The sequence below is a fragment of the Phyllostomus discolor genome, chromosome 3 (genome assembly GCF_004126475.2).
Source record: "Phyllostomus discolor isolate MPI-MPIP mPhyDis1 chromosome 3, mPhyDis1.pri.v3, whole genome shotgun sequence".
Classification (NCBI taxonomy): domain Eukaryota; kingdom Metazoa; phylum Chordata; class Mammalia; order Chiroptera; family Phyllostomidae; genus Phyllostomus; species Phyllostomus discolor.
In genome coordinates this window covers 163,287,837-163,305,887 of record NC_040905.2, presented here as the reverse complement: position 1 = coordinate 163,305,887, position 18,051 = coordinate 163,287,837, and the positions used below count along the sequence as shown (strand labels likewise).

Here is an 18,051-nt window from a genome sequence, read left to right as displayed (position 1 = left end):
TGTCACAGAATCTGGGGCACAAGAGTGGGGGTTGCTGGCATTTACTGGGAAGGGCCCAGGGTGCTAACCACTCTGCAATATCTCTCGCAATGAAGGATGTCCCAGCACAAAAGCTATTCACGCCACAGTGAGAAATTCTGTGTCCCAGGACAATTCCAGCCTCTCTCCCCACCTCACTCTCCCCATCCAAGGTTCTCTGACTGAGGCTTTGGGGAGAAAGACAGGAGCCTGCCCAGCCCAGCCACCTGCCCTCTTGCCTCCTGGTCTGCCTGCCTGCAGAGACGGAGTTTTCTGGGCTGCCTTGCCAAAGTGGTAGGCCGAGGTGTGTGTGGTTTTTTCCTTCCCTTTTGGAGTAGGGGACAAGTTCATTTACGAGGAAAGAATTAGGGAGTTTACTGTGGTATATGTGAAGGTTCATGCTCTCTGATCAGCTTTTTCAGTGATTATGGTGAAGAGGACTGTTAGTATAACCCCTCTAAAACCAGAGAGAGAGAGAAAGGCAGCCAAAGCGGGAGGGGGGAAGGGGAAGAGAGAGAAAGAGAGAGACTATACATCCCACATGAACTGGTTCATCTAATTTCAATACATTGTCCCCAATTACTTTGACACTCCTCCCATGTAGCGGTGAAGTCTACATCTTCTCCCCTTGAACCTGGGCAGGCTTGTAACTGCTTTGACCAATAGAGTGTGACACAGGTGATGTCAATTGATTCTCACAGATGGGTCACTAAAAGTAATGCGGGTTCTGCTTTACCTGCCCGAAAACTCCCACTTGGAAGCATGAGTCTCCATGGAAGAAGTGTACGGGGCAAGGAAACCATGCAGGAGGAAGCCCAGCCACATGGAGAGGCTACATGCCAGCTCTACAGTGAGTCACTCCGTTGTATTCACGGAGGCTCTCCAGAGAAACAGAACCCATAGGGTGTGTGCATATAGAAGGAAAGTGATTTACTTCAAGGAATGGACTCCCACAACTATGGAGGCTGGCAAGGTCAAAATTGCAGGCCAGGCTGGCAGGGTGAAGCTCAGGGAAGAGCCAGAGCCAGTGCTGCAGCCCAAGTCCTGCTGGCAGAATTCTTTCTTGCTCAGGGAAGATCAGTCTCTGTTCTGTTAGCACCTTCGACTAATTAGCTGAGGCCCACCCACATTCTGGAGGGTAACCTGCTTTACTCAGAGTCAGCAATTTAAATAATCTCACCCCAAAACACCTTCACAGAAACATCCATGATAATATCTGAACAAGTATCTGGGCACATGGCCCACCCAAACTGACACAAAAAATTAGCCATCGCACTGCCCAGAGACCAGCTCAGGTGAATGAAACTTCTTGGCTGTCCCAGACCAAGCTGGCCACCAGCTGAACGGCGATGAGAACCCTCAGTCGGTGCCACAAGGTGTGAAAGAATCACCTCGCCAAGATCAGCCTGGCTCCTAACCCACAGAGGCTGGGAGCACTATACACTAGTTATTTTAAGTCACTGGGTTTAGAGGTAGTTTGTTATGTTCCAATAACTGGGATGCTAACTTTAACCCCTATTACTCCCCGTCTCTCTTAACAAGCATCAGCTGCACTGGCCATCATGGCAAACACACCGCCTCCCTCCGTCTGGCCTCAGCGCCTGCTCGCTGTCATTCTGCCAGTAGCACTTTCCCCCCAGCTCTCTGCTGAGCCGGCTCCTTTCATTCTTCCTGCCTCAGATCAAATATTACTTCCTTGGAGAGACCTTCACTGACCACACTATCTAAATTGGCTTCCCTGTCTCTCTGTCTCAATTTTTTTTCCTTCTCTTCATCTTCTCCAAAACATTTATCTCGATCTGAAATTAATTATCTTGCTGTGTCTTTGGCTATTGTCTTCCCCCAGTTAAAATAGTAGGGCCATAAAGATGGGTCTTTGTCCAACTAATTCATTGTTTGCACAGTGATTAGATAGCACAGATATATGTTCCATAAAGATTTGTTGAATGAAAAGTAATGAATGCTTATGTGGTATGTAGGTGACTGACTGCAGGATTCTGTCCATGGCCCTCAACTTAATAATTGTTTTTACAGAATTTAATGAAGGAAGGTTAAAACTCCCATGTGATACAAAGGATGTTTTTCTCTGCCTCTTCCTCTGTTCTTTTTTTTTCCACCTCTAATGAGATGAGCAACTACTAGAGAACAACCACAACGACAACAACAACAACAAAAAAAACCCAACCTAGAATCCTTTTACAATATCTCAGAGACAAAACCACTGCACTGTTTTACTTGATTACCTATGTGGCTTATTTATACATTTTCCTAACTCTTACAGATGAATTAAAAGACAATTCTAAACTGAAAAAGGGAAACAAATGTTCTCTCCTGGAGGTCCACTCTACCCTTAGCCTTTTTGTGATACAATCTTAGCTCTTGACTCCCCCAGCATGGGGCTGACAGAGAGCTTGGAGAAAGAGGTGAAAAGCAGACCCATCCCCCACCCATTTTTTGGTTTCCCCTTCATTTTCCAGTTGTTTCACACACTTAAGTCATGAAAACAGTATATATATATATTTTTTCCCATCACCTGAGGTCAAGTCCTTACCTGCAAGCCCTTTGCACCTGCAGCCACTCTGCGAGCCTAGACCACATCCACTCCCACCCACCCTATCCACTTACTAATCCCCTGTATTCTAACTCTCCCTTGTATTAACCCCGTCTTTTATTTTCTGTATTCTGATGCTTTGACATTTGGGGCCTGGCTGCCCCTGGAGAGATTGTCCCTCCCAGGTGAGCCAATTCTTAGAGACAGTAAACAACTCACCTGCAAGCATACTTTTCAAATGCCAACCCATCCAGAGCTCACGCTCAACCACCAGCTTCTCGGGGCTCATACTCCAGGGCTACTGTCCACAGCCCTAGTCACCACATGACCAGGCCCCACACGGCGAGGCACATTCCCTACACCCCAGAGCCGACAGGTATTATCGACCCTCGCCTATCTACACCTGCTTACCCAGCTGTGCCCATTCTTGCCCCCAGCCCCCCTTTCTCCATCTGCCTCCTGAGCAACTCGTGCGCCCACCCACATTGTGGAGTGCCCCTCCCCTTAGAAACTGTGAGGAACACGCTGGCTGGCCAATAGCAGTCATCTCCTGACTTGCTGACCATACTACACCTCAAATTTTCAATTAATATGCTGCATGAAAGACATCCCTCTAGACTGTAAGTCAAGTCAGTGTCTGGATCCTTTGGGGGCAGCTGAAATTCGGCACTCTCAGTGCTCAGTGTTTTAAGTGGGACTTTAGCAAGATTTAAAAATTCTTGACTTAGATCACGGATTCACTCAGGAAACATTTACCAATGCTTGTGGGACTAGGTATTATGGAAAGCTCTGGGACAGGAGAATGAATTAAACATTTTCTCAGGCAGGCTCCTGGTAGGATAAGGACTCAAGAAATATTTAAGAAAAGGAATGAATGCATGAATGAATGAATGAATGAATGTCTTCCCCGAGTTCACCAGCTGGAGTGCATTGCTTGTTGGATGGCCTGGTATGTTCCATTCATAAAGTCATTGTCCACATTGGAGGCTCAAAAAGAGAATAAATTGGTTTATCTGGTTCTGTTCCATTATTTACACAAGCTACTGGGATTGGAAATCTGCAAGATTATTCAATTTCTCCAAGATTTAATTTGTCTTCTTGAAATATCTTCACAAAACTACAGCCCAGCTATTCCTCAAAACAGCCTGAGGAAAATGTTTTTTTGCATTTCCTCAGAAGAACATAAACATAATAATAATAATATTGAATACTTTGGCTTTTAACATATGCCTAGCATTGTACCAAGCATGATGTATGCATTATTTTATTTAACAATATGCCATGTATCATCACCCTTATTTTACAGATGAAAAAAGCCAAAGTTTAAATAGGGTAATTGGCTAAGTGCAGCACAGCTAATAAAACACAGTGCCAGGGTCTGACCCAGGCGGTGTCACTCCACAACACACTTATCTACCAACTGATTCCAGATGCGAGCTGAGGAACTGTAACTTTCTCGAGGTGCACTGCTCAGACCCATTCTTAAAGCCCGTTAAGGAACTTGGGCCACTCGTCATCCCAGGAGATAGCTTACCCATTTGAAATTCTGCTGTTAAATCCAGGATATTTGTGTATAGCAGAATCTTTCTTCTACTAGTTTATTAGAATTTGTTTTTAAGCTTGCTCTGCCTGGCCACTGTCTGCAGGGGTCTAATTGGTCACAGAATAAAATGAGCTACTAAAAAATACAAAAACAAACCCCAGAATAATCTCCCTCCAAAACCTCTCCATAGAAGAGTGGTAAGCTCCAATAACTGTGATCATATACAGAGCACACTTTGGGGCCCAACTTGTTAAGGGAGTGAGGTGTCTGATTCCTTCTTAGTGAACTTTCCAAGGAATTTAGTTAAAATCTGGTGACAATGACTGCCTGCCTAAGATTTAATTATTCTTTCCATTTCCCTTAGTCTGGCTCAACACATACCACAGAGGTCATCTATAGACTCAATTTACTGCATTGAGGGGAAGCCTATTCCTCTCTGTAAGATAAATATATTCTCACAGGCCAGCCAATGGATAATGCATTGGAGAGTCTGCATCTTCAGTTACCTTGAACCTAGGATATTTCTTAACACGCATTTGCAGGAAAGAAATTCATAGGACACCAAGTAATGGGTAAATCTCAAATCTGCACTTTTGTTTCTCTCTAGGCCTGGCTACAGATTAAACAAGATTACCATACGAAGCAAACTGAACTCTTTTTTTGGCAGCTTGTGTTTCAGAATTCCCAGGAGAAACACTGAAAGCGACTCCTTTTTCTTTCTTCATCCCAGAGACAAGTCAATGAGTTGCTGAGTCAGCCTTTTGATCCTTTGCCAAGCCTCCAGCTTCCTAAGACATTAGTCAAATGGTATTTAATACTCCTTTTTTAAATACCCAAACCTCCCCATCCCAGATTCATGTAAAGGGAGAAGGTGCATCGGAGTATGTGTTTCGTTCCACAGCATTTACTGAGTGCCTACTGTGTGCCTCTGCTCTAAGGCCTTGGAGATGCAGCAGCAAATCTGTATTCTACACGGAGGGGCCTTAGACAGTATGTGTGAGTTCTTTGAAATTCCCAGTGGAACCACACCACAGTGCAGAGAGGACTTTGAACTTGACATCTTATAATTTAGGGTGAGAAGAAACCCCAAGAGCCTTGGAGTCTTGGAGCTGCCTCCAGCTCTGGTGCCTACACTTAACTACAACTGGGTTAGAAGCTGCGGGGAGGAGGAGTGAAGCCCTCATATTTGTATGCAGGGTCAGTGCACAAGTAAGTGCATTTTCTGGGGCCGGGTTCTGTAGATTTCCTTGAATTCTCAGAAAGGTCTGAGACCCTACATAAACCGGAAGCAGTCCTGTAACGCACGAGCAGCTGAAGGAACCCAGGTGATTGCACTTGCAGGTCCTTGGTGAAGAACAGTGTTTGAACCAAACAGTAATGCCTAGTGGACGCCACACTGGCTGCGACAGCGGCTCAGACAGGTACACGCCCCGCTCCCCCTCCCCGGTGCTCTCTGCATTTCCAACTTCGCTCTCCTAAACTCCAGGTGAGGCAGGCCTGGAGGTGAGGGCACATCTGTTCCTGTACTACTCTGCCCGCGATGTAGTTCCCAGAGAGGGCAACTCCAGCCTCCCTTCTCAGGACCCAACTTCTGACATCTCCAATTTACCGCCAAGCCTAGCTCTCAAGGGCCCTCTCCCCGCGGCGCCCAAATTCTCTGAGAGCAATAAAGACTCAACTGTACCAACTGGTCCTTTCCGGGACAGGGTGGTCGCCCCGCAGTTCCCTGAGCCAGCTGTCCGGCGGCACACCTGCGCGGAGCCCCGAGAGTGCGCACCCGCGCCCCTCCAGGCGCGACCGGAGCTCACTCACCGCCCGCCCTCGCACTTCCCTTCCACCCCGCCCCACCCTCTACCCGCGCGCCCACGGGCCGCAACTTGGGAGCGGGACTCGCGCGGGTGGGTGGCGCCCAGTACTTCACCGTCAGTCACTGTAGCGTCCGCCTCCTCCCCTGTGGGTTGCACCTCCAGCCGCAGAGACGTCGGGTTGGGGGGCAAGAGCGGCCCAGGGGCGAAGAGCTGCTCCTCCGTCAGGAAGCGCAGCTGCACGCGGTAGTGCCGGTGGGCCGGGGCCGGGGCCGGGGCCGGGGCCGGAGCGGGGGCCGGGGCCGGAGCGGGGGCCGCGGCCATGGTGCGCGTGCCTCGGCCCGGAGCCCTGGCGGCGCCTGGTCCGTGCCCCGGGCGCCCGGGGAAACCGCCGTGGAGGGGGAGGGACTTGGCGAGGCTAGCCACCTTCCTCACCTCCGCTGCGAGTTCGCCCTCGGAGACGCCCGCGGCTTCTCGGACACCTGCAGCACTCCACCCCTCACCGCCCCCCCGCCACCCCCGGGCGCGGGAGCGCGCGGGGGACGTGCACGTGGGCGCAGCACCCCGCCGGGCTGCAGCTGAGAACACTCAAGTTTGGAGAGCGCGCGACGCACCTGGAGGCAGTTAGGGTTTGGAAGCAGAAGGGTGACACCTGCTGTTCGCCGGGATTGCTCAGCGGGCCGGGGAGTCTGTTTGGAACCGGCCTTGGCCCGGGCTCTCCGACGGGCCTCGCTCTTGTGGAGGTTTTGGGGCTACTGGCGCCCGCTTAGGAGCAGCGGGCCCAAGTACCATGTTCTTTCCTCATTGACAGGGTCCCGACCGCAGCAGGGAGGTGATGGGGAATCCCGGGGGTTCGGCAACTCGCTGGGTATGAGTGACGAATGATCGCTTTCGTCTCCCCTCACTTAAGTTGGAATTGAAAACTTGCTGCTGGACTGGGAGCATTTCCCTAGAAGAGGGTCGGAGGGCCAGGGACTCTTGTCCGCAGGTTGACGCCTGACGCCAACAGCTACTTACCCTAGGCAGCCGGCTCCAGCGTCCAAGGACGAAGCCTGGAAACCCTGGGGAACCAAGTCACACCTTGTTGGTCTCCCTTGTTGTTGCAAGCGATATGATTTCATTCCTTTTTATGGCCAAGTAATATTCCATTACATATAGATACATAAAAGGGCAATATATATCATGTTCCCACCATACTCTCAATAAATCTGGAGTTCCGTTACTTAAAACAAAGTAGTGGCAGTCTTTCCCACCCCCCGCATTAACGCGTAGAACAGAAACTCAACTTAAGACTAACCTGAGCAAAAACTCAAAATATCGTGATTCACTAAAACGCTGGGAAGTCTAAGTGTTGTTCAGGCCTATATTTAGGGACTCAATTCAAGTTGACCAGATGGTTTCGTCTCCACCTTACGGACAGGCCGTAGTCCCGTGCTGGAAGCAGTCGCTGATACCTGAACCCTGAACCTTGCGGCAAAGGCAAGGCTCCTTCTCTAACTACAAGGCAGCTCGGGATATTTGAAGTTGACTGGCTTGCTGTGATGGGTCTGCCCCACTTGTGACTCGGATCAGGGAGACTGGAAGCCTTCCCAAACTCCCATCATCTGACTGAGGGAAGAGCAGAAAACCGAAGGGCAGAGGCAGCTGGGGGCACAATGTCTACCCCACCGTGTGCTCACTCCATGCCTGGCACTGTTCTAAGCACACTATGTGCATTAATTCATTTACTCCTCCCCTTCCCTGTGACAGACACACTGTTATTACCCCCATTTTCACTGATGAGGAGACTAAGGCACAAAGATTAACTCCTCCAGAGCCACAATTTACAAGAGGCATAAGTCCTCTACAATAGAGCAGATAGAAAAGTAAGACCATGGATAGCCCCTGTATCACTTCTCAAAGTTAAGAGCTGGTAGACTAAATTCTTGGTATTCCAAATGCATACAGTTCAAGACCTTTGAGCACCCAGAACTATGATCACAGAAATATTTTAAAGGTTCTGATTTCCTTTCCTCTCATCCTGCCACCCTCACACGGACTGTTAAGAATTGCTTAGACTTTCCCTCAAGTGTTTCCCTTCCAGTAGTTGTTTTGCACCTGAGACATTTGCACCCTATGCGAGCGAGCATGAGCAGCAGAAAGTCCACGAATCATATTTTCTTACTTCTTTATTGAGTGTAAGGTAGATTCAATCACATCATCTATTTGAACCACCACTGGATTTTTTTTATTTTTAACTTACCCGAAACTTGTTTTCTAACAGCCATCACACTCCTCCACCTCTTCATTTCTGTCATCAGCACCTTCTTTGCAGGCTCACCCAAGTTTCTAAAACTAATTCCAGAATTCCTGAGGAGAGAGAGGCTCTCTGTCCCACAGCCGGAAGTTGATGAGAGCATATGGGCTGGCTTATCTGCTGTGCTCCGGTCTCTGCTCTGCCAGCTGAGGTGCATGCCAGGGTGGGCTGTGCCTTACTAGCTGTGTGCAGAGATCGAATGGAAGTCAGAGGATCAAACTAGGGAAACCAAGCCATGCTCCAGATTCTTCCTCTTTCATAACCTCCAGAAAGAGTAGGTCGCTTGTGCACATTCCCTGCTGATGCTGAACAAAGTGATGCTCCACCTTCCAGTTTCGGCAGGTACATTTGCAGGTTGTTATTGGCAAGAGGTGCAAGGGAGCCCCACAAGGTCGGGAGTCCAAGGACGGCACACGCCATGCTGAGTCCACTGGGAGGCTTGGGAGGAGGCAGATTTGGGGCCCAATATCAGTCCTGCTGCATATCACCTGGGTAACCCAGGTAAATTAGCTGCTTTGAATTTATGGAAGCTTGCAGGGGTGTCCAACCCACAGCCAGTGGGCTGCATGTGGAGCAGGACGGCTACAAATGTGGCCCAACACAAAACCATAAACTTACTTAAAACATTATGAGATGTTTTTGTGATTACGTGTCACAATGTATTTACTGTGTGGCCCAAGACAGCTCCTCTTCCAGTGTGGTGCAGATGCCAAAAGGGTGGACACCCCTGTAAGCCCACAACGACCCTGTGAGCTCATTGTGAAAACTACGTGACACTGTTCAGCAAGCCCTAAATATGTAGTGGCTGTTAGTAGTGGTATTACTCAATAAAGAAAATATGAAAAAGTAAAAAGACAACAGTTTAAATCACCATATTTCCTTACCTGAAAGCAATCATTAGAATTATTTTAGAAGCATTATTTCTAACATTTTTTCTTCAGCCAGCTCATCTTAGCTTTCAGTGAGTTTTTATTGAAGGAAAAGACTCACACGTATGAGAGATGCCTGTAGAATTGACTCCATTTCCCCCAATAAGAGAATAAAGACTTATTAGTTACAAAGGCATGTGAATTTCAGCTTTTACAGTTTTGTTTTTGTTGTTCTGTCATTTATTTATGACTTATGATTTATACTGTAGTCATGTCCACAGGCACATTGGCATATTTTATCAACTACCAATTGAACAACAGTGTATTTCCAGATGCATTTGTATGAAGGTGAAAGCAAACATAAAACACAGTTTGGAGAAAACTGAGAAGAGGGTTGGAGGGCAGGAGAGGCGTTTGAGGACTAACGTGATTATTATTAATCTGCCAATCCATGTGTAAATCCGGGGTCCGAGCCCTCGTAATAGTCAGTTGCAAAGCAATGACCTTGCTGATCACCTGCCTGGAGTTTTACCCAGAGGGAAGGTGTGTTTGTATGAGATCTATGCATGAGTTCTCCGGAGGCGCTCGATCTCCAAGCAGAAATTACAAGGCTGACACAGCAACCTAACTGGCCCACCTCTAATTCTCTCAGCAACTCATCACCAACCATAACACACTCGATTATCAGATTTACTAGAGAACATAGAAAGAATAAAATGGATGATACCAAAAACATGCGTCAGCATATATTTTACTAATGCACTCTGTTGCCACCCTTCAAGGCCAGGCAGGTTCATGGTATCCGTGCGGGCGGAAGAATATTCATGGAGCCATTGGGACGTCTGGCATGCCTTTATTCACGGGTGGGTGAGCCACACATGCTGCAAGCTGCCTGTCTATCTGCATGTCTCATGTCATAGCTCCTGCTCCCCAGCATGGCACCCATCGTGGCACACGTCCCCTTGCGTGTCTCTCTTCATCACTGCCCCCAGCAGGGAGTCCTTACCTGCTTAAGAACTAGAGGGGAACAAAGCCAGCAAGATGCCAGAAATTATGTAACATAACATAGTTCTGCGCATGCGAGCCCACTTCATGTTATGGGAACAGTTTATCGGACCCAGTCTCAAGGCTATGAGAACACTGGTTATCAGGCCCCTCCAAGGCTATGGGAACACTGGTTCCCTTAGTTACCCAGACCCCTGGGCGAGCAAGCCAGACTGCCTCCACTTACCCTACATGCACCCATACCGTTTTCAACTTCTTCCAGTTAATGCTTCCTGCCAGTTCTAATATTCTATATATGTAGAGCAATAGCTGATATTTATTCATTGGTCTACATTCATTCTCATTTCCAAGTATCCGATGGTTGCAGATTTACCTTTAGGCAAGTATGAGCACTAGCCCACATTTTAAATGGCAATAGAGGTCAAGTTTATCGTGCATAAGAATCTCCTGAAGAGATGGTTAAAAACGCAGATTGCTGAGCGCTGCTCCTGAGTCTGATTTAGCAGACCTAGTTCGTGCCCAAGAACTTTTATTTCTAATTCTATTTCTAACAAGATCTCAGGTGTTGCCAGGGCTGCTGGTCTGCCTCCTGTGGGCCGCACTTAAAGTAGCTCTGTGCTAACCTTGGGAGGAGTTGCGGCTGAAACCAGGCTACGTGTCAAAGCATGCAGCAGCTCGTCCGGGCAGCTGGTGAACTGCACACAGGAAATGGAGGGTAGCTGCATCCTTCAATTACAAGTGTGTGGTATTCACCAGTGGTTAGTTTTGCCACAGACATTTTGAACTATTTCCACGTCATTTCAAAGTTATAATAATAGCGTATTTATCTTTTCAGGGACATGTTGACACAAAATTTCCAGAAGGGGCAAATACAGGACAGTAGGATGGTTTTAAAAAGCTCATAAACCAACCCATCAGCACTTCCCTTTCACTTGTATTTAATTGATTGCAAGCATCTGGGGTGTAGTACAACGAGCACTTCAACTTCTTTCGTGTTTTCAGGTCCTAAACTGCAAAGTGAGGACAGTAACTAATCTAATCTCAAAGACAATGTGAAGATTAAGTGAGTAATGCATATGAAAGCAACAACACTGATCAGGGAAAAGGTCCTTGACTCCCCCATTCTCTCAGGCACCTCACTCTTTTCCTTCAGAGTACTCATCATAGACTATAACTATATAGGTAGGGTGTGTGCGTGTGAGATATATATAAATATATAATTAACATCTCTCTCCCCCACACTGTTGTAAACTCCATGAGCATCACTGTTGAATCCACAATGATTAATCCAGTTCCTGGTGCACAGCAAGCAATCAAAAAATACTTATTGAATGAAAGACGATATTTGGTCTATGGTAGAAACTCAATAAATGTCAATTTAAAAATGGATAAACACAACTATTAGGTGTAATTAAAATGATAAATTTGAAGAAGTGAGGCATTCTTAATAATTAAGGATCTGAATCCGACACCAGAACTGGCTGCTAGGCTAACAGCGCACTTGCAGGGGACCGCTGAAGTTTCCAGCTGCAGGCTGCGCAGCAGAGCTGACACCTGAGTGTTGGAGAGCTGGGTCCCTGGCCACTTCAGGGAAGAAAAAGTGGAGCTACCGATCACGTGGGTCCTTTTTTGTTGTTGTTCAAGAAGCTGGTATTGTCTCTGATTTCTACAAATGTATTGTTTTCCTTTCTGGCTTCTCCTTCTTAATGGAAAATTTAAATCAGCAATAAGCAAAGAATCTTAGACTTTGCAAGCACAATGTAGATTTTCAGCTCAACAGCTCCCATGGGTCTGCCAGATTTGTCAAATTCATAATGATGGTCTGGGGGAAAAATTGCTCAGTTAAATTGCCAAGAACACTGACACACACAGCGCACATAAATTTTTACCTTTCAATGATCAAAATTAATTTTTGGTCTGAGGACATTATTAGTATGACATTTTTATTGTACATGTCAAAAATAGCAGATGCACAACTGGACAAAGATACTATATCACCAAGCTCTTAGCCGAGGTGGGCTACAACCTGTGTTTTCTGAGAAGGAGAAACAAACACCTCAGTTCCTGAGACAGAAGTTGCCCAAGGAGACAACATATACAAATTAACTGCAGACAATAAAAATAAATCTTAAAGCAATTTTTCTATATACATAAATACCAAGCAGGCCATGTTAGACAGCTTTCCTAAGCTTTGAAACCAGAACTTGTGCTGTTTGTCAAATGCAGTATTTGTTTGGAAAGCTTTCAACGTGAACTCAAGTCTTCTGTAGTTCTGCATTATTCTCTTTCTTTCTCCACTAATTTTTATACATCAGTCGCCATTAAAGAAAGGACTCCTAGTATGTGCATGCTGATGAGATAGTCTTTGGGGAATTCGTGTGGTTTTCAGTTCAGTCTGGCACAGAGGTGTGTGCTTCCGTCTCTCTCACGGCTGGCACGCCTTCTTAGGCCCTGTGTGCCTTAGCCCCTCAATCCCCTTTGTACGAGGCGGGTAATACTGAAGCTAACTCACAAAATAATGGCCAGCATTATCTCCTTAATGTTCATCTACTTGGGCTACTTTAGAATTTGTTTCTATTCCCCAAACAGGCCTTGTTCTCTAGTGTAAAGTATGGCAACAGGAATAATACATGCAAAAGTGCTTAGTAATATGAAGACCCACACAAAGAAGTTTATTAATGTTATTTTTCACAGCTTCTCAGATAAGAAAGGAACGTAGTTGCTGGCCGCTGGTAGGAACAGCCCCAGTGGTCACTCGTGAGCAAAGCCTCTGCAGTTTTACTGAGCCCACGCCTCCCTAGGTCTTTGAGTGGACAGCGCTGAGTACTTTGCATCGACCTGCCGTGGTACCTGCCAATTATCTTCCCCAGGTACCTGCTAAGCAGGGCTGTACTCTACAACAGCTGCAATTTCTGCTCTTTAAAAATAGAAACCACTTTAACCTGTGTAGGCTTAACACAAGTGGGGGCAGAGAACTACCTCAACCTTTGTTCACTCAACATTTTCTCCTGTTTTCTTAAGAACGCTCCATTTTTCTTCAAATAATGAATTGCTTTTCTGAAAATTAGAAATGAATTGGTCAAATAGGATATTTACTGGTTAACCAACTACACACAAAAATGAATGACTACTACTTTTCTACTTCCTTTATGCATATTACTACAATTGACAGGAACAATCAGCCTTGTGGGTAATTTTCAAAATCATTTAGTCCACAGACTATAAACCACCACATAAAAGGAAATACAATTTGGTGTGTGTGTGTGTGTGTATGTATATATGAGATCACTTAGTTTGGAAAATGTGAAGTAAAAATCTAAAGAAAATCTATTTCTGTTTTACTTTGTAAAGTCACAAAAGATTTAAAAATTGTATTGGTTAAGAGACAAGCATCCTACTTATTGATGATGGTTATATAAATTGGTAAATCTCTTCAGGATAGCATCTATCATATTTCAAAATACCCATCTCTTTTTACTCAGCAATCTCACTTCTAATAAGGGACCACAAATAGACTGGAGTCAAATCTTATGAGAAGGCCAGATTTTAAGGTCAAAATCTAAGCAAAAGTCACAAATTTACCCTTAAATCACTACAATTCACCTCAAAGTACAACATACCTGATAGAACTATAATGTAATTTACATTTAGAAATGTATAAATGTGTAAAGACACATTTGCAAAATATAATTTTACAGTATTTCTAGCAACAAAGGATGATGAGACCACTACTCAGTACCTGAAATAAAAAGGCAAAGCTAAATGTATTGATTTTTATAGTGAAGGGAAATCATGCTCAGGCACATTGCCTGTGCATAGATCGGACTGCTGAAGTTCCGTGGGTCAGTTTTTTTAAAGCATGAACCAAGGGGTTGCAGCTGTTCAGAGGTGTAAGCAGATTGACACCAGCTACAGAGGCCTGGTAACTTGGGTGAGACTGTTGGTTGGTTGGAATCCAGCATCTTCATATGGAGTGAATCCCATGTCTGATTCATTGGTTTTTAGAAGGGTAGGGTTGACATTAATTGATTGTCTGGTTAAAGAACCTATTTAAGTTGTTGATTCATTGGATTAGAAGGCATTCTGGAGGTTCCTTGATACCATGGCTATAGAACAACCCATCATTTCAGAAATTTGTGGGAATTTTTTCATTCTCACAAGCTGAACTCATTCAAATATCTTTTGCTGTAACTCCATTTCATAATCACAGAAGTGCAGGAGATGTGTAGACAAGGAAATTCACTGCCTAAAGAGACTGCAAAGAACTTAAAAAATAAGGCGTTGAAATAATTCAGTACCTTCACCCTATGGAACAGAATAAAATTTTTTATTTTTTTAAGAAAGGAAACCAGATGTGCTGATATAGAATAATTCCCATGAAGTGATGGTGAGTCAAAAAACCAAGGTACAGAACAAGTTCTTATCTATAATAGAACTTTCTGGAAGGGTAAAAAAATGAATGGATACATAGTTATTACCTCAAGAGAGAGGAACTGGGAGCCTTTTGGTGGGGAGAACGGAGAAGAACCTTCCATCAGAAGGTCAGCATTTCAAAACCAGAGATCTTGGGCTCCAGGTCCCACTCTTCTTCCATGTTGCCCTGCCAACCTTCACCTTTATGATCTTTTTCAGGTTGAGGTTCCAGACAGCTTTGTTCGAGAGTAACTCCAACATACTCCATGAAGTGGCCTTTGAAAACTTACCACCTGACACCATTAGCTAAAATCCCACTCGTCTTTTCCATCCCCACCTGCTTTGTTGGATGTTTTCTCAGTGTTTGGCAGACTCGGGGTGAACACCCTTCTTAGAGACTCTCTGGAGGCAGGCTGTCCTAGAGAGCCCTGTATCATAGTTTTCCCAGCCCACCCCCTGCACCATACCTCCTGAGGGGGTCTCACCTACCCTTACGGAAAGCTCCTGGTGTTTACATTCTTCATGAACCAGAAGGCTGTTTTCTCCACATTCCGGATTTAGTCAGTGCAAAGCTGACAGATTCATGTTATGTCTTTCAACCGCCTCCTAAATCAGTGCCTCCAGGGCCCCTGAAGTACTTTCAGCAATCCCCTCTCAGATCTTTCCAGCCTCCTGCATACTGTTGAGAAGCTCAGAACTAAACCCAGACAGTGGTGTGGTCTCTAGAGAGCTCCATCGCGATTACTGCTACAAGGAGAAGAGAACTCATTAATGCAAAATAAAGTGGATGGAGCAGGAACAAAGTCCTGTCAGAGCGACTGAATTTTCCAGGGTTGCTCGGTCAGTACTTGGTGACGGGCGGCAGCAGCAGTGAGAGGAGACACAAACTGTCAGCAGAACACAGCGATGACCTGACCTGAGGCCCATCCACGGTCAGATGGCTGAAGGAGTTCTGAGAACAAAACATCCGTACCCCTGAGTGTCCTCTTGGAGTAGCAGGGTGGACTAAGTAGGTAGATTTATTCATTCTTACTTAACTTTCAACAATGACACTGGCACTCCACGGGCATTGTAAAAAGAAGAAACCACATACGAGTAAAATGAAGCAAATACAAGCTATAACCTGTGCGTCCAGGGACAGCTAACATCTTGATGCAGGTCCTCCAGATACTGAAAATGGGTAAACCAGATGTCCAACATGCATTGAAATCCATACAATGGAGAATAAGCTGCACACATAATCTGCACTGGAATTCAATAACAGACGATAAATATTACATTTACTTCATAACTTTGTTCCTAATTATTGCAAAGCATTCTCCATTGTATGGATTTCAATGCATGTTGGACATCTGGTTTACCCATTTTCACTCTTTACCACGTCATACTGCTGTAAGTAACAAGGTTTCAGCTCTCACGGGGTGCCCAGTGATGGAAGAAGTTTGTTGGTGGTGGTGGCGGCGGTGATGGTAAGACTCAGTCTCCCAGGAAGATGAAGTAATTTTAAGTTGCTGTACTCCCAACAACATTGCCAATAAAGAAGTAAATAAATAATCATGGAATTACAAAAGGAAACAGACAAATCCACAATGAGAGTCCATGATTAAAACTCACCTCTCTGACTTAACTATAGAACAGGCAGACAAAATATACCAGCACAAATACTGAAAATATGAACAGCATAATGACAAACTCGAGCAAAGGGGCGTACACAAAAATCCACACACAGTACTGGATAACACATGTTCTTTTACGCACTATTCAAGGACACGGACTACACACTAAGTCATCAAGAAAACCTATACAAGTCTCAAAAGATTGAGATCATTCGGAACTTATTCTCTGATAGCAATGTAATCAACGGACAAATCAATCGCAAGATAACTAGAAAGTCCTCACAGACAGGAAAGTGAGGCTCGGACCTCGAAGTTGTCCATGGGTTAAATAGGAAATGAAAATGAGATGATGTTTAGAAAGTAGCGACTACCAATAGACATCCAAATGTCCCTGAACATCTTTATGCCAATAGATTGAGAGACTTAGAGAATAGATTGAGAGGCTTAGAGAAAATAAAACATTTTCTAAAAATATATACAATTTACCAAAATTAACTGAGTTAAAACCTGTATGATAACATAACCATGAACTAGTCATTTAAAATCTTCCTAAAAAGGCAACTCTAAGTCCAAGTTGCTTCACTGATGAAGTCCACCAAATATTCAAGGAATGAGTAAAAACACAAAAGGAGATAGAGGAGATGGCAGAGCAACATTATTAAAAGAAAGCGTATCGGAGAAATACCCAGTGGAAAAGACATTAACTCCACACGTAAGTCTTTGTTACTAAACATAATAATAAGCTCTCCAAAAGAATTGGTTATTAGCTTATTAGTAGTCAAAAAGGAAAGACAGAAATCCCTCTCACAAGGTTACAGCAATGACTAACCCAGCCCTTCCTCCTGCACCGCCCAGGGGAATGTGGGCGGGGGAGGCAGCCACTCCCACAAGCATGCCCTTGGCCTTGTCACGGAGCTCACCTGATCCCCGGCTAAACTCAAGCATTAACTCATTTAATCCTCACCCTTCCCCTATGTGGAGGGTCCTATTCTTACCTTGATGTTATAGCTAATGAAACAGAACTTTAGAAAAGTAATTTTCATGGCCACATAACCAGCAAGTGGCCTGGCTAAGTGACTGAAAAACGCATACCTATTGCCTCTCCTTCATAACTGTATCATAAGTGGTACCATCGAGCCTCTCAGTGCTATCAGTAAGGAATATTTGTTTTCCCACCACAACAAAACCCTTCCTTGGCAAAGGTGAACCAGCGCCACCTATTGCAAAGAAGCACATGGTGCTGAAGATTGACCTTTGGATAGCTATTTACAGAATGCCCACATTATGTTTGTGCCATGTGTAAATCAGGCAGTCACCCTTAACAGGTGTTTAAAATAGCACTTGACAAATATGTATTATCACCATAGAACAAGGATTAATAATAGAACTCACTTGCTGAGTTTTGGGAAGTGAGTTAATAGGTAAGTTCTTCATGTTGCCCACCAAGAAACGAGCAGCCAGAAGGCATCACCACAAAACACCTTTCAGCCTCCCATCATGGCCAACCAAGCTGTTTCTTCTTTTAGTGTTGGGTACTGCCCTGCCTGGTTTCAGAAGCTGTAACCCCCAAGGCTAAGGCTGAGTGAGAGACCTTGTATAAGCCACTAAGGAGACAAAGCTTATCCTCCTGATAGGGGCTACACCTCTGCCCACTTCCACTTTACCCCGCTTGGCCCCAGGTGGATGACTGGTAAGATTCTTTAAGGGAGAGGTCACCTAAGACAGGTACAGTCGTGAAGGGGCCCTCAGGGAAGGACTTGGGGGGATATAGAAAAAAGGGGTGTTGGACCCTTGCCCCTTGGTTTTGACATAGCCTGAGTCCTCATTCTGTCTGCGAGAAGTTTCCTAATCTCTTGGCTGCCTTACTTCCCCTGCCTGACTTAAGCCTGAAATAATGCCAGAGGTGGGTGCAGCCCTGTGCTGGAAAGGGCAAAT

The 18,051-nt window shown here is 45.3% G+C and overlaps 1 protein-coding gene across 2 annotated transcripts in view; it reads right to left on the bottom strand.

The window, feature by feature from the left end:
• The window catches only part of LOC114490703 (histone-arginine methyltransferase CARM1-like), a 230,287-nt gene extending 223,946 nt beyond the window's left edge, over positions 1–6,341 (bottom strand). Inside the window, exons 1-2 of one of the 2 annotated variants that reach the window (XM_036021699.1) lie at positions 6,224–6,341; positions 6,034–6,187 (exon numbers count right to left, since the gene is read on the bottom strand). In XM_036021699.1, the coding sequence (XP_035877592.1) occupies positions 6,034–6,187; positions 6,224–6,241 (172 nt within the window). In that variant the 5' untranslated portion in view covers positions 6,242–6,341. Of the gene's footprint in view, positions 1–6,033 lie in introns of both variants that reach the window. The other variant, XM_036021697.1, reaches the window with a different exon arrangement.
• Positions 6,342–18,051: the final 11,710 nt, after the last annotated feature.